The 23,025-nt window shown below is 39.1% G+C and overlaps 1 protein-coding gene across 3 annotated transcripts in view; it reads left to right on the forward strand.

Moving 5' to 3' along the window:
• Nucleotides 1-23,025, forward strand: part of stx1a (syntaxin 1A (brain)) — a 98,045-nt gene that overhangs the window by 62,501 nt on the left and 12,519 nt on the right. For all 3 annotated transcript variants that reach the window (XM_084717780.1, XM_084717778.1, XM_084717779.1), the window contains exons 4-6: nucleotides 3,577-3,651; nucleotides 7,391-7,464; nucleotides 7,868-7,976. In XM_084717780.1, the coding sequence (XP_084573906.1) occupies nucleotides 3,577-3,651; nucleotides 7,391-7,464; nucleotides 7,868-7,976 (258 nt within the window). The remainder of the gene's footprint in view (nucleotides 1-3,576; nucleotides 3,652-7,390; nucleotides 7,465-7,867; nucleotides 7,977-23,025) is intronic.

Raw genomic sequence — 23,025 nt, forward strand, 5'->3', positions numbered from 1 at the left:
ATTGTAATGATACCAAATGTGGCAGCAAAATTAAACCCCCTGTACCTACAAACCAGTGGCATAGAGTAGTTACAACAGGCCCCAGTGCATGCTAGTTACTGGTTATGAAGCTCACACACACACATTCACACTCACACATACACACACCAATATATGTACATGCATGCCTTCTGTTTTTATGCCCCTGAACTGTGAGACTCACTCCCTCTGGACATTAGAATAGCAGGCTCTGTTTTTCTATATTTTTGTATTCAATCATTGGTTTTTCATCATTTGTTATCCTATTTTTATCTGCTGACTTTTATCCATCAATTAAAAAATACATATATTGTATTATTGTTGTAATTTTTAGTCTTGCAAAATTTTCCTTTATTGTTTTTATTAATCTTATCTATGTTGTTTTAATGTGCTGTATATGAAGTACACAGGGCTGCATGTGTGTATGAAAGGTGCTATATAAAAGAGAGACATGAATTGTCTTGTCACATCAAATGACAACAAATTAATTGGACATTGGACACCATCAATGTACAGTATATTTTCCTAGCAATCATCGCTGCACATTTGTAAATGACACACAAAAAGAAAATAAGAAATTGTTGTTTTTTAAAAAATATAATTTATGTAGAATAAACAATAATTATATATATATAATTTTTTTTACAGACTATTTTACCAACAAATATTAAAACCATGACAGTGATAGGTTTGTCTTTTCAAGGGAAAATATGGGCAATGGTACCATTTTGAATTAAAACGAGTTCTTCTTTGACCACGTGTATGTCCGAGGTGGAAATCTGAATCACTCACAATGGCTCATTCTTTACCCGGCACATTATTTGGGAGCCTTCTCTCCGGCCCCCACACCCCACCCTACAGACCCCAGTGTAATTACACTGCCTGCACTATTTATATTTACTCTCCTGTACAGTTAAGACTGAACATTTAATGCAAGAGAGATTTTTCCCTTTTCTTTTAAGTGTTATTACAGGATATACTTGTTAATTTGATTAAATTTGGGGCACGCTGCAGTTTGTTTATGTAATATGTACTTATAGTGACCTGTGCTCTCTGTTGATAGGTAGCTCATAATTGCTCCAAACTATAAATTTGCAGTTATTGTAATTAAGTGAAATAGCCTGTAGCTTAACATAGGACACACAACCTGTTATTTCTATTTGGAGGTGATGAAAACAACCAGGGAGCTGCAGAGGTGAGGATGATCATTGGAAAAATAAGAAAATAATGTATTTACTTCTGTTCCAGTTTTGTATGTGATTATAAATGAAGTTCATTAGACAAATGAACCCTTTATGTGCATCTTCATAAACAAAGACTATACTATTTGGTTTAAATTAATTTTCTCTGTTTGAAAATGGATTCCACCACAAATGGATATCTCTCATAAAGTCAGTTTCTTTGAAATTACAGGATAATAACAACATCTTTTATTGATTGAGACAGTTAATGTAAGTGGTTTACAGTTAATTATCCTGACCTGCAACACATGATTAATGTGTTTTCACTGCACTCTCCCTTGTGTAATAATCTTAAGTATGTGTAAAAATGATGAAACTTGTGGATTGACTGTCGCTGTAATGAGCAACAGAAGGGGGAAAAAAATATTACAAGGAATGATGGTCGGTTCTTCAGAAGAAACGTGTCTATACAAGCTCAGAGGTGGAGGATACAAGTGTGAAAAACAGATGCCTTAGCATTTACAGTAGAAAAATGTTATTTTCTTTTTTCGGTTAATTTGTTTTTCACATAATAAGGTTACACTGTTAACACTCCAGAAAGTTTATTTTAGCACAGCAGAGAAACTCATACTAAATAAATCAGGCTCAAGCTGAATAAAAGGGGCCAGGATGCTTCAAACTTGCTGGATTGTTGAACAGCATCTGAAACCCACTCAGTTTCTGTAACTTTCTCAAAACGGCAATCCTACAAACACATGTGCTCGCAGCGATTGGCTGGCTGTGTCTCAACTCTCTTTTTCTATTCTTCATACATTTACTTCTGCTACATCTGTGAATAAATAAGTGCAACACCGTGAGGTATTCAAGGAGACTGTCAAAAAGTATAACTAATTTATCTGTGTAACTAATTCATCATTTTGTCTATAAATGTCAGAAAATAGTGGGGACATGCCACATGACATTAAAAGTGATCTCTTTGGACAGCTCGTTTTATTGGACCTATAGTCCAAAACCCAAGATAATAACATTTTTGCTTGAAAAATTATTAAAATGCTGATCCAGTTATCATAATAGTTGCAGATTAATTTGTTGTTAAGTGATTTATTGAATAGTCATTGTGATTTTAGTGTTCAGTGTTAACCCTGTTTGAAAACAGCAGTGTTTTAGCAAGTGTGGTCATTCTAAACAACTATAAACACTTAACTTTTAATTCAAATGTGTCTGTGCTTTATTGCACACTAGACGTGAGTAAAGTGTCACTCACTGATTACTTTTTGACACAAATCATGTTAGTAATCATTAGCACAGGAGTCAAGTCAATCCTTTTTTTTTTCCTCCTTATAATGTGTGATCTTTTTTTTCCTCTGCTAAGAAGGCTAGTTTCTTCATTTACTTGGGCTGCTTTATAATCAACAAACTGTATAGTTGTGGATTTGTGGCCCCTGGACAGGAACAGTTTCCATTTAGGAAACTGCCGTTGGAGAATTTGCTGATTTGATTAGTAATCATTCAAATCTGCCCAGCTCCACATTCTAATAACATATTTCTGCTGGAACAAAACATTCATCCTGTCATAGCCCAGATAGTGCTGCAGTTCATCCTGATTCCACTTGTTCTGGACGCCAAAATAGCAAATTTTACCCGTCAGCACCCACACGTGTCCATCAACCCACATGAGTTTCAGCTTTATGTCCCTATATACCGTACAGTGTGTATGACTGAGGCTGTGGGTGTGGTTAGAGAAGACAAAGGACTGTAGACAGAATAGAAGGACGGTGATATAAAGCATGTAGAAGGACATGATGTGCTGCTATGGACCACTGACATAAGTAAAGATGGACAACGTGTCTGTACTTCCTCCCACTGTACGAACATTAAGTCAAAACATCCCAGATATTAGGAGCTAGAGTCTTGCATTAGTGTTCATGGTTGGAGTCAGGGGTGTAGTGGTAAATACATTTATTTTAATTTATTCAGCTGTCTGCACCAGCTCCGTGCATTTCAAAATCCCAGCTGCGTCTAACGGGTACAGACGTGAACTGAAGCATTTATTTAGACTACAAGTCTAAAGTTGAAGTTTTTCAACAGTTCATTCATAAACAAGGTTGTTGCCCACTCTGCTCCAGTCTGTAATTTATCTGTGGTCAAACTGTAAGTTTGCTGCCACTAGACAACTTCACAGCTAAACTTCTGCTCTTATCGCCAACACCAGCCACCAGGGGTGATTGAGATGTTTTTGCTTCACTTTTGGGGAACTGTCATGTCGTGTTGTCGATCTTTATATATGTCAATGCTGCAGACTGAAGATGATGAATTGTTTGTCTCTCCTCTCCTCTCCTCTCCTCTCCTCTCCTCTCCTCTCCTCTCCTCTCTTCAGAAACTAAGGCTGAGCTGGAGGATCTTATGGCAGACATCAAGAAGCTGGCCAACAAAATACGATCCAAATTAAAGAGTGAGTTCAGTTCTTTTTATTCTTCCTGCTGGAGCAGCAACTGTTCATTATTTTTTTGCATTAGTCATCAATCAAACCCTTTAAGTGTGCTCAAATAAATACACGTTTAGTGCACCAAACAAATATTGATAAATTGCCCCAAAAAGTATTATACATTTCTTAAGATATTAAACAAGAAAAACAAGCTAATCTTTGTCTTTGAAGTTCAACAAGCAAATGTTTTGCCTGTAAGAGATTTTTTTTCAGCTACAGTATAATAAGTCTGAAACACTTTCAGTTTTTTTCAGTTTTTAATTCATTGATTGGTCAATTGAAAGAAACTTTATCAAACTATTGATTATTTTCATTGTGGATTAATTTCCTAAATGTCTTTTCAAGCAAGAATGCTAAATATTTAAAGATTTCAGGCTCTCAAATTTGAGTATTTGCTTCTGGTTTTGGGGCCACTTTGCTGTTAAAACAGTTTGAGACGTTTTCGTCTTTTGTTGAGATTCTGATCGGCCAACATCAAGTGAAACGCTGCACACATAACCAGTGGTGGGTTAGATTTTGAGCCTGGTATGAAACACTTCAAACTGAGCCATTTAAGTGTGATGCAGACTTGCAGCGGACTCAAAGCATTCAGGACAAGTGCAAGAGAGGGAGTGTCAATGTGATATAAACTTTCTTTGACCATGAAGCGTGATGTTATTGGATATTGGTTATTGGAGTCTTATTAATAGTGATAAACAGACCTGATAGGTAGAAATTGCACATCCAGAAATGAGTACTGCAGTCCAAACAGTCCAAACAGTCCAGAGTTGTTTCTGCCTCCTCCCTAAACTTGAGAAAGCTTAGGCAGGCTGCAGGAACACTGCAGGAATGCAAGACAAGCGCAGCATTGCAAGCAACAGCAAGTCATGCACTGTAAGTTGATCAGCTGTTTTAGCTGTTAATTGTCTGTCAGTGTAAATGGCCTTGCTGTCCTGGTATTTGACCTTTCTGCCTCCTAAAATGATGACGTTCCAGGCCTGGTACCAAGTATTTCTTTTTTCTTTTTCTTTTTTTCCAGCAATTTTTCAGATGAAATGATTAATTAATGAAGTACATGACATATTAATCAAGAATGAAAATGATCATTCGGTGCAGCCCTAAAGTCTCTTATTATAGTATTATGAGCATATCCATAACCAGTGCATGCAGCTGTTTATCTTTTATATAATGTGACGGGCTGGGGGCTTTCTCTGGAGAGGAGAGAGGGGAACAAGTGAGACATAAAGAGACAGTGAATGGTACAGGACTTGGCAACTAATGGACAAGTCAGTTTACACTCGTAGATTCTGCTCTGCAGTGGGCAGAGTGATTACTGTCACTCACCACAAAGGTAGTAGCTGTGATTCAGATGAACACCAGTTTTATTCACATTTATATACACAAAGTGACTAATGTTACAGCATGTTTATATGTATGTGAGGCCTATAATCCCTTATTCTCTGATTTGTCTGCCACCCTCCCACATTTTCTGCTTTGCTTGTGCATTTTATGACACATCATTACCTGCTCTTTTACACTTTTTTGTATTCTCTGCTTTCATTTTGCTTGCATCTGTCTCGCCTTTCTCTTTGTCCCTTTTTCTAGTATTTATGAAGGCTTTTTGCAAGTTTGGGCAAATGTGTCAGAAATCTTCTTGCCTGGAGTCAATTTTTACTTGCTCCTGTACAAATTGTTTTATTAGCGGTTATTAAATAACAACAAAGACTAGTGAATAATAATAATGATGAGAAATGTCCATCCCACTTTTTCAAAGACCAAGAAAATTTTAAGTCTTGTCATTGTCTGTCCAAAGTCCAAAGATATTCAGTTTAATATGATAACAAATGGAGTAAAGTGGGACATCTCCATATATGAGAGGCAGAAAATTGGCATCTTCTGCCATTTTGCATGAAAAATTCTGATTAATCAATTGTTTCTTACCACTTACGTGGTCGGGTTGTGGAGTGACTTGTCAGATTACCTTGTTCAACATGGCATTTTACTTCCAAACCTCATAGAGCCCTGCATGTGCCACTTCTGAAATCCTGTGGCATGAAAACCTCTGCGCTCACATAACAAATTTTCTACTCTATAAAATATTCCCTGCAGGACTCAGGTGTCAGAGAATAGGGGTCAGAGATAAAATATCTGTTTACAGTATCTTACAAGAAAGTAGAGCACAACTTCAGTGCGGAGAGTTAGAAGATAATAGCCCCTATCCCTCATCCTACAGCCTCACACACACACACACACACATAAACACAGTGCCGTGTGCATGTATATGTACACTGATATACACACTTGACACAAGTGCTATCAGGCAGAACAGGCCAACATCACAGGCCTCTAACTGTGTCACTCCAGTTCACATCAGTTGTTGCCACAGGATGCCTTTGTAGGATGTTTGCCCGCTGTATGCTCATTTGTGTGTGTCTGATTGGTCAGTAAGTGACCTCATCTTTGTCAAACTGCACCTTGGGATCGACCCTCAAAGGACTTGAATAATTTACTCTATCTTTTGCTTTGCGTTCATTTATACAACTAATCTAATGTGTTTAGTCAGTGAATTTCTTCAAAAACAGCAGAAGGATGATTCAGATGATGATCTTTGTAGATTTAAATTATATCTAAATAAATATGTATTTAGCAACTATTGAAATTCCGAGAGAGAAACATTCGTAAAGCACAAATTAGGACAAAGGGGCTAATAGAAGAACATATTTGTAATTTAAACTTATTTTATGTTAAAAAACTTACTAGTAAAGCACCTAAATGGCTGGATCAATCAGGTTAGATGAATAAACTGATGTTAATAATTACTGATTGAAGTTGAAGGAAAGAAAAAATATTTTTCAGAAATACTGGACACATTGCCTGTGTCACAAACCATATTCATGAGCTTGAAATTGCTTACTTAACATGACATATTAACTGTGATATTCTGTTATACAGTGAGTGAACCTGTTTACCCTGTTGGCTCAAACCGTTTGAATAAACAGAGAGGTGTACAGCATTTACAGTAAAAGCAGGCGCCTGCAGCAGTAGACCTCTCATGAAATGTCCCTGAATGTGCAGGAGCTGGTACAGTCATCTCATCACTGTGTAAATGGCAGAAAAATGGTCAAATGTAAATGAGCAGGCTCTTACATCTCTGTATAATTCAGTAATTGACTGAGTACCTCACATTGTCTCACACTGACAGTCTCTTTAATTTATGTTATTATGCTGCTCAGCGGCAGCCCCTCTACAATGAATACCTGAGGTGTGACTGAGGGAGCAGTAAGCAAAGTGCTTATTACGGCCATAAGCTGTTTAATACGATGGGTCGTACAGGGCTGGAGCTTGTCCGCAGCTAATCTTGCATGCTACTGAACCCAGCAGGCTTACATTTTCTGTGAACATTCATGAATGTATGTTCGAGGACCTCTCGTGCTTGTGGTGACTTACAATTAAAAAAAAAAAAAATCTGTTTTATTGTTGCCCTGTTTTATACCAATTGTTGACTCCTCGCTCCTCTTAACTTGCCAGTACAGGCAGTCCACAATTTGGACCAAACCTCTCACCCATACAAAAGTTAAGCACTTTCTTGACTTCTTGGTTCAGCCGTTTCATGAACTTGTAGAGGTAGCTAATGGCACTTTAGTCTTTATTTTTGTTCGTCTTGGTGTTCATTTGTAACGGGACCCTCACCCTGTAACTGGATGCATATTTTTGTGTGTCTTTTCAGGTATCCAGCAAACTATTGAGCAAGAAGAAGGCCAGAACAGGTCATCAGCTGACCTGAGGATACGTAAGACACAGGTACAGCTCAGGAGAGAATGCAGCAGCTGCATACTACTTGTATGCAGTATGTATTATACTAATTGTCATTGTATACAGTTTTTTACAGTTAGTGTGACACATACTTTATTTAAGAAAGTCTTATCTTCATTTTGCAGCCTCTGTTCCCTCTGTGCAGAGAATTGTTGGACATCAGTCTCCATCATTGTTTTTTACGGACTGATTTGAATGTGCTTAATTAACTTTGCTCAGTGTGAACACACTACTTATAATTATTATGCTGTATAGGCTGGACACACAGCTACACTAACTGTCAATGAATGTGTGCGCCTGTTCGTTTTCCATTTAACTGACTGACTGGTTAAGCTGCTGACTGTGAGCAGGTGTAAGTGAAATGGTTTGTTGTTCCTCGTTGTATCTCCAGCACTCCACACTGTCCCGTAAATTTGTCGAGGTGATGTCAGAATACAACACCACCCAGTCGGACTACAGGGAGCGCTGCAAGGGGCGTATCCAGAGACAGCTGGAGATCAGTGAGTAGACCTGGGAGACTAAACCGTCCGCCACGCTTCATACTGACTGCACACATGTTAACGCTGCATTATTTACAGTAACACATCTGCCTCTCCTCTCAGTCACCAAGTGCCTGATTATTCTGCAGTTTTCAATTTTTTTTTTAAATACTTGTGTTGCATTACACTCTTAGAAATAAAGGTGCTAACTAGAACCTGCATGTCCTCATGGTTTCCACTTGGAACCCTTTCAGAGAGTTCTACCTAGAACCCAGCATAAAGAGTAATACCTAGAACCTGGGTGAAAGGTTTTATCCAGAACCCTGTATGGGAGATTCATGTTTCACCAAGAATCCTATAAGGAGATTCTGTCCAGAACCAATGCACCTTCTAAGGATACCAGCAAGAACCCAGCCACTCAGGGCGTTCTACAGAAAACCTTTTAATATTCCAAGAATTTATATAGAACACACTCGCAAACCTTTTTTATTTTCCAAGAGTTTTAACTAGAAGACACTCAGGGCGTTCGACTCTTTCTTCATAAGAGGGTTTTTCAGAAACAAAGAGTTCTGGATAGAACCTCAACCTTTCAAGGAGAACCCCCTTGGAGCCTTTATTTCTGAGAGTGTAGAGATTCATGAGAACATCTGTGCAGATTGAGTGAGCTCATTTGTTCTAAGTCAGGATCACTTTTAGTGCTGCTCTATATGGAGGCGTAGATGGACTATAGAGCAATGGCAGAAAATTATTCTGACATCCTAATTGTTGTGTGTGTGTGTGTGTGTGTGTGTGTGTGTGTGTGTGTGTGTGTGTGTGTGTGTGTGTGTGTGTGTGTGTGTCGTGGACCTCCGAATGCAGCATGGGTTGTGTTAACTAAGTCACACTACTGGGCATAAAATTACTGGCTGTCATTCTTGAAGCCCATTTTTATTTTTGATCCGGCAGGTGTGTCATATCACTGTAATACCCTGTAGTGTAGTCTGATCCCACCTTTGGGGGGGAAACACATGATGTATAATCCTGGCCAGTGCTGTGGCAGATAATTTTGTTGGTTGAACAGATATACAGTACAAACGATGATGTCTCTGTGCACCTACTATAAATAAATCTACAAAAAACTGGGTGAAACTTTTGGTCAGCTTTGGTCATTTCTGTCCAAAGCAACTGCTCATTTCATCCCTCTTTTTTCAGGTTCTTGTCCAAACAGCAAGCATAAGAAAAAAAAATGTAATGTTTCCCAGTGTGTCTTTTATCCTCAGCCGAAGCATCCTCCTCCTCCTGTTATTACTTAGATGTTAGTTTCATGTTAATTAGGCTAAAAATATAGTCTGCACCCACATTCTGCATCACTTGTAAAGTGTCAAAATCGTTCTACACCTGCACAGTTTCAGTATCAGCCAGTTTTTCGGGCGCATTACTACATCTACATGCTCTAACAAAAGTGTGAGGATGTCACGAAAAGATTTGCTGCTACACACTTATGATTACAATTAGTGAAATTCACATGGTGAAAGGTGTCTCATGACTGCTGCAGCAGACCGTTGTTGTCTTTATTTTTGAAGCCTTTGTGAATTCTGGCAGGAGACAACATCATCATCACAATATCCTGCTGGCAACACACATTGTCCCCACTTAGAGTGTCTTTTTGGTAAATTATTTTTCATTTGCGTACCAGCTGAATAGATGAATAGTTACCCATCGTCATTTGCTTTAAATTCCATTTGATTTATAAAACATGGAATATTTACATAAATAGTGTAGCGTAAGTGTATTCTTATGTTCTTCTGCATTCATGTTGGTAATTTACTCTCTGCAACATTTATTATTGATGGAAAAAGAGACTTTAACTTGAGTGGTTGAAAAATAATTCACTTCCAACTTATGCAGCTTTATTGTACCAAAGAGTAATTTTGTCTTGCAGCCAGGTAAAACACAGAACACAGTTTTTGCAAACGCAAATTAGTCTGGAATCACTCAGTTCGATTTGATTTCCAAGAGGCTTTACCAACAGGTGCCAAACAAAATGCTTTTGAATACAACTGATCCTTCCTGCCCCTTTTGGAACCTCAGTCAACTTTCTCCCTTCCTGTTTTTAGTTATGCTCTGTGCTAGACTTGTCTATGTTGAACACATTTAACACACATATATAAAACACTTTTTCCACCATTATAAATAAGACATCTGTAAAACTGTTGACAGGACACCTCAAACTGTAAACAAGGTCTTTATGCCTCTCTCTATTATGAATTTTAATCTGTGGAGGTTTGATATTTATAAAACTTTCATAGAGCAGAAAAGCAATTTAAAAATCAGTGTCATCATAACGATGTAAAGTCTATGGGCCAAGTGGGAACTTGCAGGCTGGAGCGGGGAGGGAAACTTTACTGCACATATCCTGTGGGTCATATATCCAGGAAGTAAACCTGGGATCTACATCAATCTTGAGCTAGCTAGTTAGCTAACATTAGCTAACTTTAATCTACTACAAGGAGTTTTTAACTGGTTATGAAACTGCTTCTGTATAACTACTGTTGATGCCTGCCACCTTGTTGGAGCCTGTGTTTAAATTTTTCCAAGCAAAGATACAGTGAGTCATATGTTAGCCAGTTAAAAAAAAAAAGGAGGAAATTTGATCAATTTAGTAAGCGTGGCACATATCTAAGTACAATGAACTGGAAAGGAGACAGTTGACCAAGGTTCTGCAGGGTATCGAACTTGCTTAACTGTTACTGGAGCACCGAGCAAAAAGGGCAAGACTTAGGAAGACGGTAGATACATTTTATTGCTCTGATTGATACAATCAATAGTTTAGCCATTGAATTACATTTACCAAATCCTCAGAAGTACAGCAGACACATCTTCCTTACGCAACAAAAGCTTTAATAAATTTATAGCCAAATATATATCCAAATATCACAAATCACAATTCGCCTCAGTGGGCTTTACAATCTGCACAGTGTGCAGTACATGCTGTCCTTTAGACCCTAGAAGAAACTCACACCAAAAACCCTTTTAATACTGATTAAATGTAAGAAACCTCAAGGAGAGGCACAAAGGAGAGGTCCTCCTCCTAGACAGACATGCAGTAGATGTCCTGTGTAAGGAACAGAACAGCAAAATCACATTAGATACAGAATTTATTAGATAAAGAGATGCAGGATGGGTAGAAACCTGTCTGAATGTGAGGGTGGCCAGACGTATGTACGTGAGCAGATGAAACATGAGGTGCCACATTTGTGTGGTTCCCAGGCTGTAATAAAAACATAACATGTAAAACCAACTGGTAAAAACCCTGCACACAAATTCATATAAAACAATGTACACCAATGACAGCATAACATAAAGCCTGGAGTGGATCCAACCTTTATTACCCCACCCAGTCATTTCTTCTGTGGCACTAACTGTCCTTTATTCATTTTATTTAATCTCGTCAATATTTTTACTTAGATTTTGCCCGGTGTAGTGAACCAAAACGGTCACCCTCACACTTTCCAAAACACATACATCATCACTAACACCCACACCCATATTTCTGCAGGAGGCCAGGTCGCTGCTGCTCAGATTTGAGCTCCTCTCACACGTGTCATCCTGAATGCGTGATATGATTTGACAGGTATTATCTGCAGGGCCCCGGGGCTCCTGGACCAGACACTGACACGGCCTCTGCAACGGCATCCTGTGGCAGGCTGCACTGTGCCAGCTGCCCCCGACAGCCACCATGAGACTGTCAGCTTACACTCTGAGAAATAAAAGTGCTAACTAGAACCGTAAAGGGTTCCCCGACTTGTCTCCAAAGGGGAACCCTTTTTGGTTCCTGGTAGATGTTTTTCCACTTGGAACCCTTTCAGTGAGTTCTACGTAGAACCCAGCATAAAGGATTATACCTAGAACCATCTGTGAAAGGTTTCACCCAGAACCCCCTATTAGAAGTTCTACAGAGAACCCTTCTATGGTGTAATGGTTCCATCCAGAACCCTCTCTGGGTGGTCTTATTCAGAATCTTTCCACGTTCTACAGACTCATTCAGGGGCTTCTCCTGAGAACCCTTCTTATATTCCAAGCACTTAGAACCTATCCAGGGTGTTCTACTGAGAATCTTTTCAGATTCCATAGGTTCTATCTAGAATCTACCCAGAGTGTTCTACTAAGAACCATTTTATTTTCTAAAGTTTTATCCTAATACTGCCCAAGGGGTTCTATCAAGAACCGCTATATGTTCCAAGGGTTTTATCTAGGACCCACCCAGCAGGTTGTACTGGGAGCCTTTTATATTCCAAGGGCTTGGACCCCATCCAGGGGGTGCTACCGAGAACCTTTTCAGATTCCAAGGTTTTTATCCAGAACATACCCAGATTGTTCTACCAAGAGCTGTTTTATATACCAAGGATTTCATCTGAATACCTTTTTGTATCCCAAGGGTTTTATCCAGAACACACTCAGTGGCTTCTGCAGACAAAGTTATATATTCTGCGGATTTGATCAAGAACCCATGCAGTTCTAATGAGAACCATTTTATATTATGGTACACAAAATAATTCTGTCAATGACCCTTGAAGAACCATTTGAATGAAAAGCGTTCTTAATGGAAGCCTTATTCATAGAAAGAACCTTTTGAAAAAAAAAAACTTTCTTAAAAAAAAGGGTTATTCAGAAGCAAATGATTCTGGATAGAACCTCAGCCTCTCACGAAGAACCCTTTCTACTAAGAGTGAATACACACAGGCACACACATATGCATGCAGGGAGGAACACCATGACTCATTTAATAGCAGAGGAGAGCAGGGGCAGTTATGTTGCAGGGCACTTGGCATAGATGTAATTTCCTCTGGCCATCTGTCAATGTAGAGTGGACACATGCAGCAGGTTTGTACGTGTGAGCGCCGCCCCAGCACACGCTAAATGTGGTCCAGTCAAAACATCAGCAGTGACAGCACGCAGTAGTTTCAGGGGTTAACTGAAGGACAAACTCTCCTCGTGGAATAAAAACACACCTGACTCACTTTTTCCTTGAGCTCCTCCAGATCCATTTGATTTTGTCAGCTGGTGGAGTCACAGGAGGCCCTAGCTGATATCACCTGTCGTCAAGGAAGGGATTAGACATGCAGGGAGAGTACGGAGATGGAATGAGAGCACAGAGGAAAATTATGAGCATGAAGCAAAGAAAGACATACTTTTTTTGGGGGGGGGTGAAGGAAACAAAATTGAAAGTCTCCAGTAAAGTTTTCCCCTTTAGATTACATTTGGATTCTATTTTGATGCAATAAATCCCGGGCTTTCATTTTGTATGCATTATTCATTTCTCCTAGCTATTTGAAACTAGAAGAATTGACTTTGAAAAGGAAGTAGCATTTGAAAGGAAATATTCAGATAAGGGGACAAGGGTTTTTTATACTTAGAAAAATGGGAAGCCACAGACAGGCAGTGGTGGCATCAGGCTGTCTGAGGGGCAGGAGCAAAAAAAACCTAAAACAGTTAAATATTGTAAATACAATAAATTGCAAACAATGCTACACATCTCAAAGTCTTGTGATTGTCTGTTATGTAGCGTCCTTGCTCTGTACTTCAAACCTGTTATTACTCGTATTATTGTATTCAGCAATCTGCCTTGTTTGCAGTTCTTTAAACCAATCACAAATGTCTTGGGTGGCATTAAGCCCAGGATGCAGCGACGGTGCTGCTGCAAAATAATGTCGAGGGGGAACATGTTTTGGTGGAACATTTGCTTTTCAGGAAGCAAGCTCTGGTATTGAAATGACTACATCACTGAAAAAGGAAAGGTAACAGTTGTTAGCTTGTTTACATTCATACCATTAGTGTCCCAGGCACTAATTTGCCACTTTCAGCATCTAAGTTGCAGCTCAGAGTTTGTTCTTGTTCGTTGGGGACTTTGAAGACATAGATAGTGGATGCTACAGTGTGAACCTGGTGAGTCAGACTAGTCTAACATCAGTGTAGACTTATTTGTACCATATGCAAGACCTATTTATTTTCTTGTAAACTGCTGGTTTCTTTCCAAATCGTTTTTCTTTTTCTTTTTTTTTTTTACACCTTCTCTTTGCATTACAATTAACTGTAGAAAGCCCCAATGCCCTCAAATGAATTCTTCCTAATTAGCAGCATCCTAACTTGTTTTGCTCAAAGTTCTCAAATGTTAATGACATATCAAATGTTATTAAGCATAAATACCAAGATTCAACCATAAGATTTGATGAGGTTTTGTGCATTTTCACTTTTTTCTCAGTCTCTAGATGGCACAAAAGAGTGTCTGCTAATGAGGACAACATGTCTAAGTTAAGCAGAATGAACTATAAGGTGTAGCAAGTCTAAAATGTAATACCCTCATACGTGGATGGGTCTCAGAAGGTTCTTTTAAGGTGATAATACGGTAAGAGAGCTGTGTTTCTGTTGTGCCAACCCCTTTGACTTGTTTGCGTGTGAATCAATAAGAGTGTGTCACACACGAAGGGGAACCTAGTCTGGTCTGTCAGACTGAGGATCGATGTTTCCGCTGCTGCTTCTCTCCTTCACTGTTCGCCTGTGGATGCAGAGATAAAAGAAACAGGAAAGCAACACTGACACACTGTAAACATGTAATTGTCAAGACAACAGCATTTTTGCCCCTAATTGCATAGAAAAGCCACCACAGCAAACACAAATCCACATATATTTGCATCTTTTCAGGATACTGCTGATAATTAAGTCACACCTCTGACACATCAAGGCAAGCTGTCTGTTTCTACACGATATAATACTGTATTATTAATCTGGATAACTTTGATCTCTACCTCATCTCACTCATAAACTTTGTGTTTTTTTGAATAAATGTTTCCAAAATGAGCTGCAAAGCTGTAGAAAAGGAAAAAAGTTAGAAATTGAGCTTTCTGATATCCAGCACACAGTGGCAGTTAGGTTAAAGGGAATCAACATTTTGGGAAAAGCACATATTTTGCTTTTTTTTTCCAAGAATGAGATGAGAAGATTGATGGCACTCTCATGTTTGTGCACTCTTAGGAGTAAAGGTGCTAACATAAATCATGAAGGTTTCACCTGGAACCCCAACACAGAGGGCTGTTCCATCAACAGGCCCCGTTCCAGTTCAAGCACCTAATTTTGAACCATTCTGAGCATTTCCACCAAACAAACTGGTGCAGAACCTGAAAAAGTTGGTTCCCAGCTGTAACCAAAAACAACTGACATGTCCACTTTGGTTCTCAAGGAAAACCAAAGTCTACTGGCTGATGTACAACACCTTCTGTTGATGACGTCCTTGATTACAGTGGTTCCACTCAAGACTGGTGGAAATATGGACTGGTTCCTCTAGATTTCACAAAAGTTCCGAGAATATTGAACAGATCTGTGTCAAAAACCTGAATTAATTGAGTGGAGCTCTACCTAGAACCTAGCATAAAGGGACCATCTGTGGAAAGTTTCACCCAGAACCCCCTATGAGAGGTTCTAAAGTAGAACCCTTCTATTGGCAAGGGGTCCATCCAGAACTCTCTCTGGTGGTCCTATGCAGAATCTTTCCACATTCTAAGGGCGCTAGCAGGAACCCACCCAGGGGTTTCTTCTGAAAAACTTTTATTCCAAGGCTTTTATCTACAACTATATATAAAACCTTTTATACTGTGGTGCAAAGAACCCTTGACAACAGAGTTCTTTAAGGATTTCACTACACCTTGAAAAACTCTTTATTCCAAAAAGGGTTCTTTGGATGACAAGAGTTCTTAATGCAACCATTAGTCTTACAAAGAACCTTTGACCAATCCTTTCTTTAAAACGGGTTCTTCAGAAGCAACTGGCTCTGGGTTGAACCTCAGAAAGAAGCCTTTTGAAATCCTTATTTCTGAGAGTGTACAGTAATTATGAGTCTGGAACCATGAGACTGTAAACAGAGGGAAACATCTAGTCTTGCTCTGTCTAAAGGTAACAGATTCAGCCCACCAGCACGTCTAAAGCTTACTAATTAATCTTGTTTGTTTGATCTGTACAAATACCAAAGTGTGCAAATGTCATGTTGTGGTTTTATGGGCAACCAGCAGACACTTCAAGAAATTACCGCTCCCAGCTAAGACATAGTCCAGTGCATACCCCCCCTTAAAACCACATGATGTTTTCATACTAAGGTTAAAAAAACAAGAGACAACATTTTAATTTGTGAGCTTTAGAGGTCCTAGTACACTAGGCTGATTTCTTTTACCTGTAGGCAGAACAGTGCTAGCTATTTCACCCTTTCTTTCAGTCTTTGTGCTAAGCTAACCGGCTGCTGGCTTCAGCTTCATTTTTAAGTCATATCTAAGGGTTATTTTAATCTTCAGATAAAACTCTCATCAAGAAAGCAAATAATTCCCAAAACGTCAAACTATTAAAGGCATAGATTATTTGATGTGGGGTTGTATGAGATACCTCCGAGTTCATGCTATGGTTGAGCTATTAAAATGTTATTAGCATTATATTTAGTCACATTTGCCGACTTCCTTTCTCACTCTCTGATCTATACCTTGTATCCCTGGTAACTATAACAACTAGAGACTAGCTAACAATGGCTAGCAGGAAACAAGTTACCTTGAATAAATTATATACTTCTCTGTGTTTGAACATTGTTGGAAACATTTTGAATAATGTATACAACTCAACAAAATATATCATGTGTCTAGAGTTTTTAGACATTTTAATGCAGAAATATTACGTATTATAGCTTTAAAAAAAATCATCACCCTAAAAAATCTATATTAATTTAAGTTTATGCTATATTTAGAATATTTTCACCACTTAATCTTTTCATCAGACAGCCTCTTCCAAAGGGAAACCTCTGCTATGTAAGCAAAATACTGCTCTGTCTTGCTCAACCTCCACTGGCAAAATGAGTCATTTTAACTTGCAGAACATGGGAGTTGCTGGTCTACCACTGCCTCGATCCGTTAATTTGTTTGTGTGACTTTGGTGAATCCAAGCAAACCTTTCATTACATCAAAGTCATACAATGACATGCTTCACTGGGTGAAAATCTCAAACTTATTTTGTCTTTAAATCAGAAAATCAGAAAAGCGGAACATCAATGTACAGTGACAGTTCTTCCTACTTCCTACTACTACTACAACAACTGAAAAATATTTTGGGACTAAAGATGGTAATGCTGGTAACCAGGATGATGTTTGGGGAAAAACACACTTGAAGTTTGAGTTTGAAGTGTAAATAGCTACTTAACAAAGTACATTTAAATGTGCATTATTACTGCTATTACACTAAATGCCAAACAAAAGAAGAAATATCTGGACAAACTAAATTAATACACAGAACCAACTAACATAAAAAATTATATTAGGCTAAACAGTTTCTCTGTATTTGGTACTGAGATAATCTAAACGTAATGGAAAGTAATCAAGTTCCATTACTTTAATATGGTGATACTTGGCATAGGTTACTGATTACATTTTTAACAAGCAATTAGTAAATGTATCAGAATACATTTTTAAAATAATCCTCCCAACCATGACCGTACTTAATAACCTGTTGATAAGTACCTCTTATAACCCCACTTCAAATAATCCAAACTATTCCTTTAAAAGTGATTTATTGGAGCTTAACTACAAGAATACATCTGTTGGAATATTTTTGCATTGACGATTACGACTGAAACACCACTCTCAGCTTTTCCAGCATTTTAGTTTGTCATTGATCGAGATTGCAGAATATCACACATCCATTTGCTTCCCTGAGCAGACAGGCAGGCCCAGCAGGATGGAGGGGGGTGCTGGTCACAGGCATCGCAGGGCCTCTTTGACATTTGATTGTTATGTTTTATTTCCCAGTGGACACTCCCCTCACTCACAATGGCAGGGAAAAAGACAGAGATGTACACCAACACATTCTGCCTGTACAACAAACAGATTGACCTATACAGCATGTGTGCAGATGAGCTTTTCTCATTCCTTTGCAGGTGAAATTGCAGCGAACAGAAGCATAACAATCACTCGCCTCTTGCGCTTCGCGTGCGTGTGGTTCGCCTTTTCAGTCTGTTCCTCGGGGGTCTCACTTCATTTGTGTTACATAACAATGGAAATGAAGTAATACTGTTACTGGTGGCAACATAGTATGAATGATTTAATAGACCGTAAATGCTACGGGTGAAGTGAGACTTCTTTGCTTCATATTAGGCTTCTCAGGGTTTGGGTCTCCATGGTAACAAATAAGAGCCTCCCTCAGAGCCTGTCAGGGCTTAAAAAAAAATCCAATGAGGAGTGTGTGCGTGTGTGTGTGTGTGTGAGCGTGTGTGTGTGTATGTGTAGGAAGTGAGATAAATAGGGTAGGGTAGCACCAGAATGCCTCAATTTTTTTTCTTCACAATTATCCATGACTCATTGTCGCTCCTCTCTGTCCTTCAACTCCAACTCTGACCCTCTTTTAGCCTTAATGATAGAGGGATTATTCATTATCAGAGAGGCCTGCAGAATAGGGAATTGATCACTTTGTCTCTTTGTCTCATTTGTCAAACTGCAAAATGTCATTGCCGAACATGAGTAGATTCGGTAATGAACCAGCAGGACCACTTGACCACAACTAAATGAAATTCATTGGTTTGATATGGATATGAAGTTTGGATTAGACACGATTACGTCCAGTGTATGAGAAGCAAAATGAACAAAGGTGCACTCTGAAACACTTGTGGGAGCATGTTCATGCACCTGCGGGTAAATGTTGGACAGCAGCTTCATCAGTATTCTGTTCAGGAAGGCAATCATTGGCTCTGACTCCCGACCATCATCACTCACCATCAATCTACCTGTGCTCCCACTGAGCGCCCCCCCCCCCCCCCCCAACACCATTGCACATATAAACACAACACACACACACTGATAAGGCCAAGGTCTGTGAGAGAAAAAGCAGAACGATATCTGACAAAGCTAGCTGTGTAGGTACATTCAGACATGCTAAACCTTCGCGCAGGTCTGGTGTGTCTTAATCCTTTGACATTTTAGGAAAACAGACTTCATTTTAATTCTGTTTCTCACTCTTTTTTTTTGCCAGGAGTTTGGTAAGAAAATTGATATGTCTGTTTTTTGTGAAGCAGCCGCCAGCAGCAATTAGCTTATCTTACCCGGTTAGCTGTTTGCCCCCAGTTCTTTGTAATCTGCAAATAGCCAAAGCAAAATTTCCCAAAACAGTGTTGTACAAATTCACACTTAGAAAGTGCTAGCTTAAAGTTAAATTGACAGAGATTAAAATAAACCAGCTGGTTTGTTTGTTTTTATTGTTATCGTACTGTTGATGGCATCCTTGATTACAATGGTTCCGCTCAAAACTGATGGAAATATGGACTGTTTCTCTAGATAGCACCAACATTTCAAGAATATTGAACAGAAGAGGTCAAAAACCTGAGCCGGTTTGGTGGGAAAGTACCCTCGGAGAGTTCTACCTAGAACCTAACATAAAGGAACCATCTGGTTTCACTCAGAACTCCCTATGAGAGGTACTAAAGCAGAACCTTTCTATGAGCACTGGTTCCACCCAGAACCCTCACAAGGGATTCTGTGCAGAATCTTTCTACCTTCCAAGGGAGCTAACAAGAACCCACATAGGAGGTTCTACTGAAAACCTTTTTATATTCCAAGGGTTTTATCTTGAACTTACCCAGGGGGTTCTGCCAAGTACCCACATGTATTATGGTACAAAGAACCATTGATGAAAGAGATGTTTTAATATGTTAAAATAATAGTATTTAGTAATTTTGAGAAGTTTCTCATTATTTTGAAATACTGACTCATTATTTTAGATTCTAACTCATTATTTTGACATGGTTTATTACAATAATGACTTACAGGATCTTCTTTTTTCATAATTTTGGCAGAAATGGGCTTCTACAGCTGCAGACGTTTGGAGATGAGTGTGTAGCGCAGATCTGTCTGTTTCTCACTGTTAACAGACTCCAGCCTGCAGTGCAGTTTTTCAGGCTTCGTGATCAAAGAAAGTTTTTCTATCGCGTCGACACTTCTGTCTATATTCTCATGCTCTCTCTCTCTCTCTCTCTATCTGCTGCGATCACACTTTGTTTTAATCTGCTGATGATGCGAGCGCTGCTATCTCTCTCAGGAGTGAACAACGCTCATGTTCATTAACTGCACACTGATTCATTCAGTTCACCGTTCACTGTTTTAGTTAGTCTGACTCATCTAGACTGACCATACAAGTCTAGCATCGGCCTCCTGTTTCAGGTGGCATTCTCCTGCCTGTCGGCTGTCCGTGTGTTACAGAATTCAAAATCCTACAAAAAACAGCAACAATCTCAATCTGAGCGAGTTACCCTAACGCTAACCTGGACGCTAACAGTAAAAACGTAAACAAGATGGCAGCTGTTACATTTTACAGGTATTTTTTGTTATTATTATTTATTATTTTATATTTTATTTTATTATTTTTGCAGGTCTGTTTCACATGAATGAAAGTTCAAATTAATGTGCCATTTTTTACAAATGCGTTAGTGTCTGTTATGAGTCATAAAAAATCACTCACAATCTTGTAGAAGGCGTAGATGTTTATCACTTGTTTAATCGAGCAAAAAGTTAATGGAGTTTTGCAGGTAGTGAGACAGGCAGCCACTTAACTCATTGTCCAGAGTGTGTTATTTCAGAACAGTTGGCTTTTGTTATCAGGATAATGGGTTTAGCTTTACATTGACAGACAATTGACAATTACAAACAGCTGATCAATTTACAGTGTTGGACTCGTTGCTAATTACTGTCAGTTTACGAGGTTACGCACATCCTGCCAGCTCCTGCAGTCTGCTTGTCTCTGCTGTATCTGGGGAGGAAGAAGTGCAGGGAAACAGCTTGTTTCAACCATAGATTGTATATTAAACAGGATTACTGCTGTACTCATTTTTGCATGCACAATGGCTGCATATTTGTCCTTTAATACCAGGGCCCGCCTCCCCACATGAAAACATTCTACCAAAACAAGTTGACCCTCTGACGCCCACAGCCTCATTGCTGTGCATCACCACCATAGCAACTACTTCTTTGTTGGTCAGAACAGAGTGGTAGATGCCCCTGGCTACCCTGAGGTGGAGGTACCCGAGCCCAAATTACCTGCAGTTCTTTCTTAACACCAACAACATCTCTGTGACATCATAGATTTTGCACCATGGGAACTCAGCTTTCTCGGACAGTATAGCACGCATTGAGTAATTTCTTCAAATTACTACATTTCTCATCAACAATGACTGCACATGCACATGAAAAGTGCCAATCTGGGTGCGCCCATAGTTCAGTTGGTAGAGCGTTTGCCCCATGTGCTGAGGCTGTTGGTTCTCTGCAGCGGTCGCTGGTTCGATTCCCGCCTGTGATTCATTTGCTGCATGTCATTCCCCCTCTCTCTCTACCCCCTTTCCTGTCATGTCTTCAGCTGTTCCTCTCAAAAAAAGAGGCAAAAGCACAAAAAAATAATAATAATAATTTTAAAAAGAGCCCAATCTTCCCTTTAAGGCCATAATCTGTAATGTGGGTTCATACGTAGACACTTCATTTTAAGGGGTCACAAGCCAAAAAGGTTGGTAACCACTGTCTTCCAACACATGCAGGTAATATTTCTGTCACAGGTTAAAATAACAAGAACAAGTTTATAAATGTATACAGTTTTTGCATTACTGAGATTTTATAATATTTGCTTTTTCATATTAAATTTCTGCTTCTTGTAATGCTGTAACTTACAAATTAGTGTTTTGTTCTTGTTGACTATTTATACAGTGTGGCTGGATCACATTAATCAATATAACATAGCCACAAGGCCTGAGAGAAGTACTGCACAGCAGGTAATAGTTTGTGGGAACTAAAGATGTCTTGATGTTGAAGACATAGTACGTACTACTGTCCGTACTGTATCTAGCCTCACAGGGGATCTAAAATGTGCAAAGGAAAGATTGGAGACGATGCTGACTGTGACATACAGCATCAGTGGAGCAGAAATGGAGCCCAAGAGGAGCAGCTCTGCAATCGAAGTCGGCGCTCATGCATGAGATTATTAATGTAGGTGGAGCAAAGAGGTGTAGGGGAATGTTTATGAAGTAGGACAACTCTGTCGGGGAAAATATAGATGGATGACGATCAAGCACATCAGCAGGAAGAAGCAGTGGGTTGTGCTGTCGTACAAGCGACATGCAGCGGATAGAGAGTTTGAAAGTTTGTCCTGGGGAGCCATGCAGTATTGAGGCTAACTTTAGGTGCCGAATAAGTAGGTGATGGCACAAACTTTCATTTACTCTGTGTGGTTAAAGGTGGAGTAAGCAATACATGAGAAAGATATATTTTAATTAGGGAATGAGGCGCAGTAATCATCTATCTTTCTCCAGAATCACATAGTACATGTTTATACATGATTATCCTGGCCAGTGGATAGGAAATGTTTTTTTCTATGTGTAAGGTGTTAGAGGGTTAAAACCATAGTATGTAGCATTTCAGCATTAAAGTCTCAAAAACAACAAGCTCTAAGTTATATTGGGTGGTTATACTGGTGGCTGACTACAGTACACATCATAGACCCTGCTGCTATGTTAAAAAATAGGACATGGGCCATACCAAAACATCAAGGTGCACGTCAAATAAATTTTTCCCAAAGATGGTTCTTATCATACTGATGTTTGCTCAAGTGTTCATTTTTCTGAATAGGTGGTTTTAATCAGTTATTTGATGCTATAAAAAGTCGGTTTCACATCATGATTGACAGCTGAGCTCTGCTCACAACTGAGTCAGCTCGCTGTGTGGGCGGGAACTCGAAAGTGTGGCTACAACACTGGTCACCACTGTGCAGACTGTGGCTTCAGATGACATCACCGGTACAAGATAGCAGCACTCGTATCAGGGAGGTTTTGGTTTCTGGGAGGAGGTGGATATTAATGGTCTGCCTAGGTTGCCTGCCAAAACGCATTGCAAAAAAAACAAAGCACAATTTCTCAATATCCCAAAAAAAAAAAAAGCAAATATTTAACAAGAAAGTTAAGTCCCATCACATCATTTGTCTCAAGTGTAAGTCTTAAGTCATTAATACCAAGTGAAAATTGAGTTTTTCGTCAATGTTA

The sequence above is a fragment of the Lutjanus erythropterus genome, chromosome 4 (assembly GCF_056507025.1).
Source record: "Lutjanus erythropterus isolate fLutEry1 chromosome 4, fLutEry1.hap2, whole genome shotgun sequence".
Lineage (NCBI taxonomy): Eukaryota > Metazoa > Chordata > Actinopteri > Lutjaniformes > Lutjanidae > Lutjanus > Lutjanus erythropterus.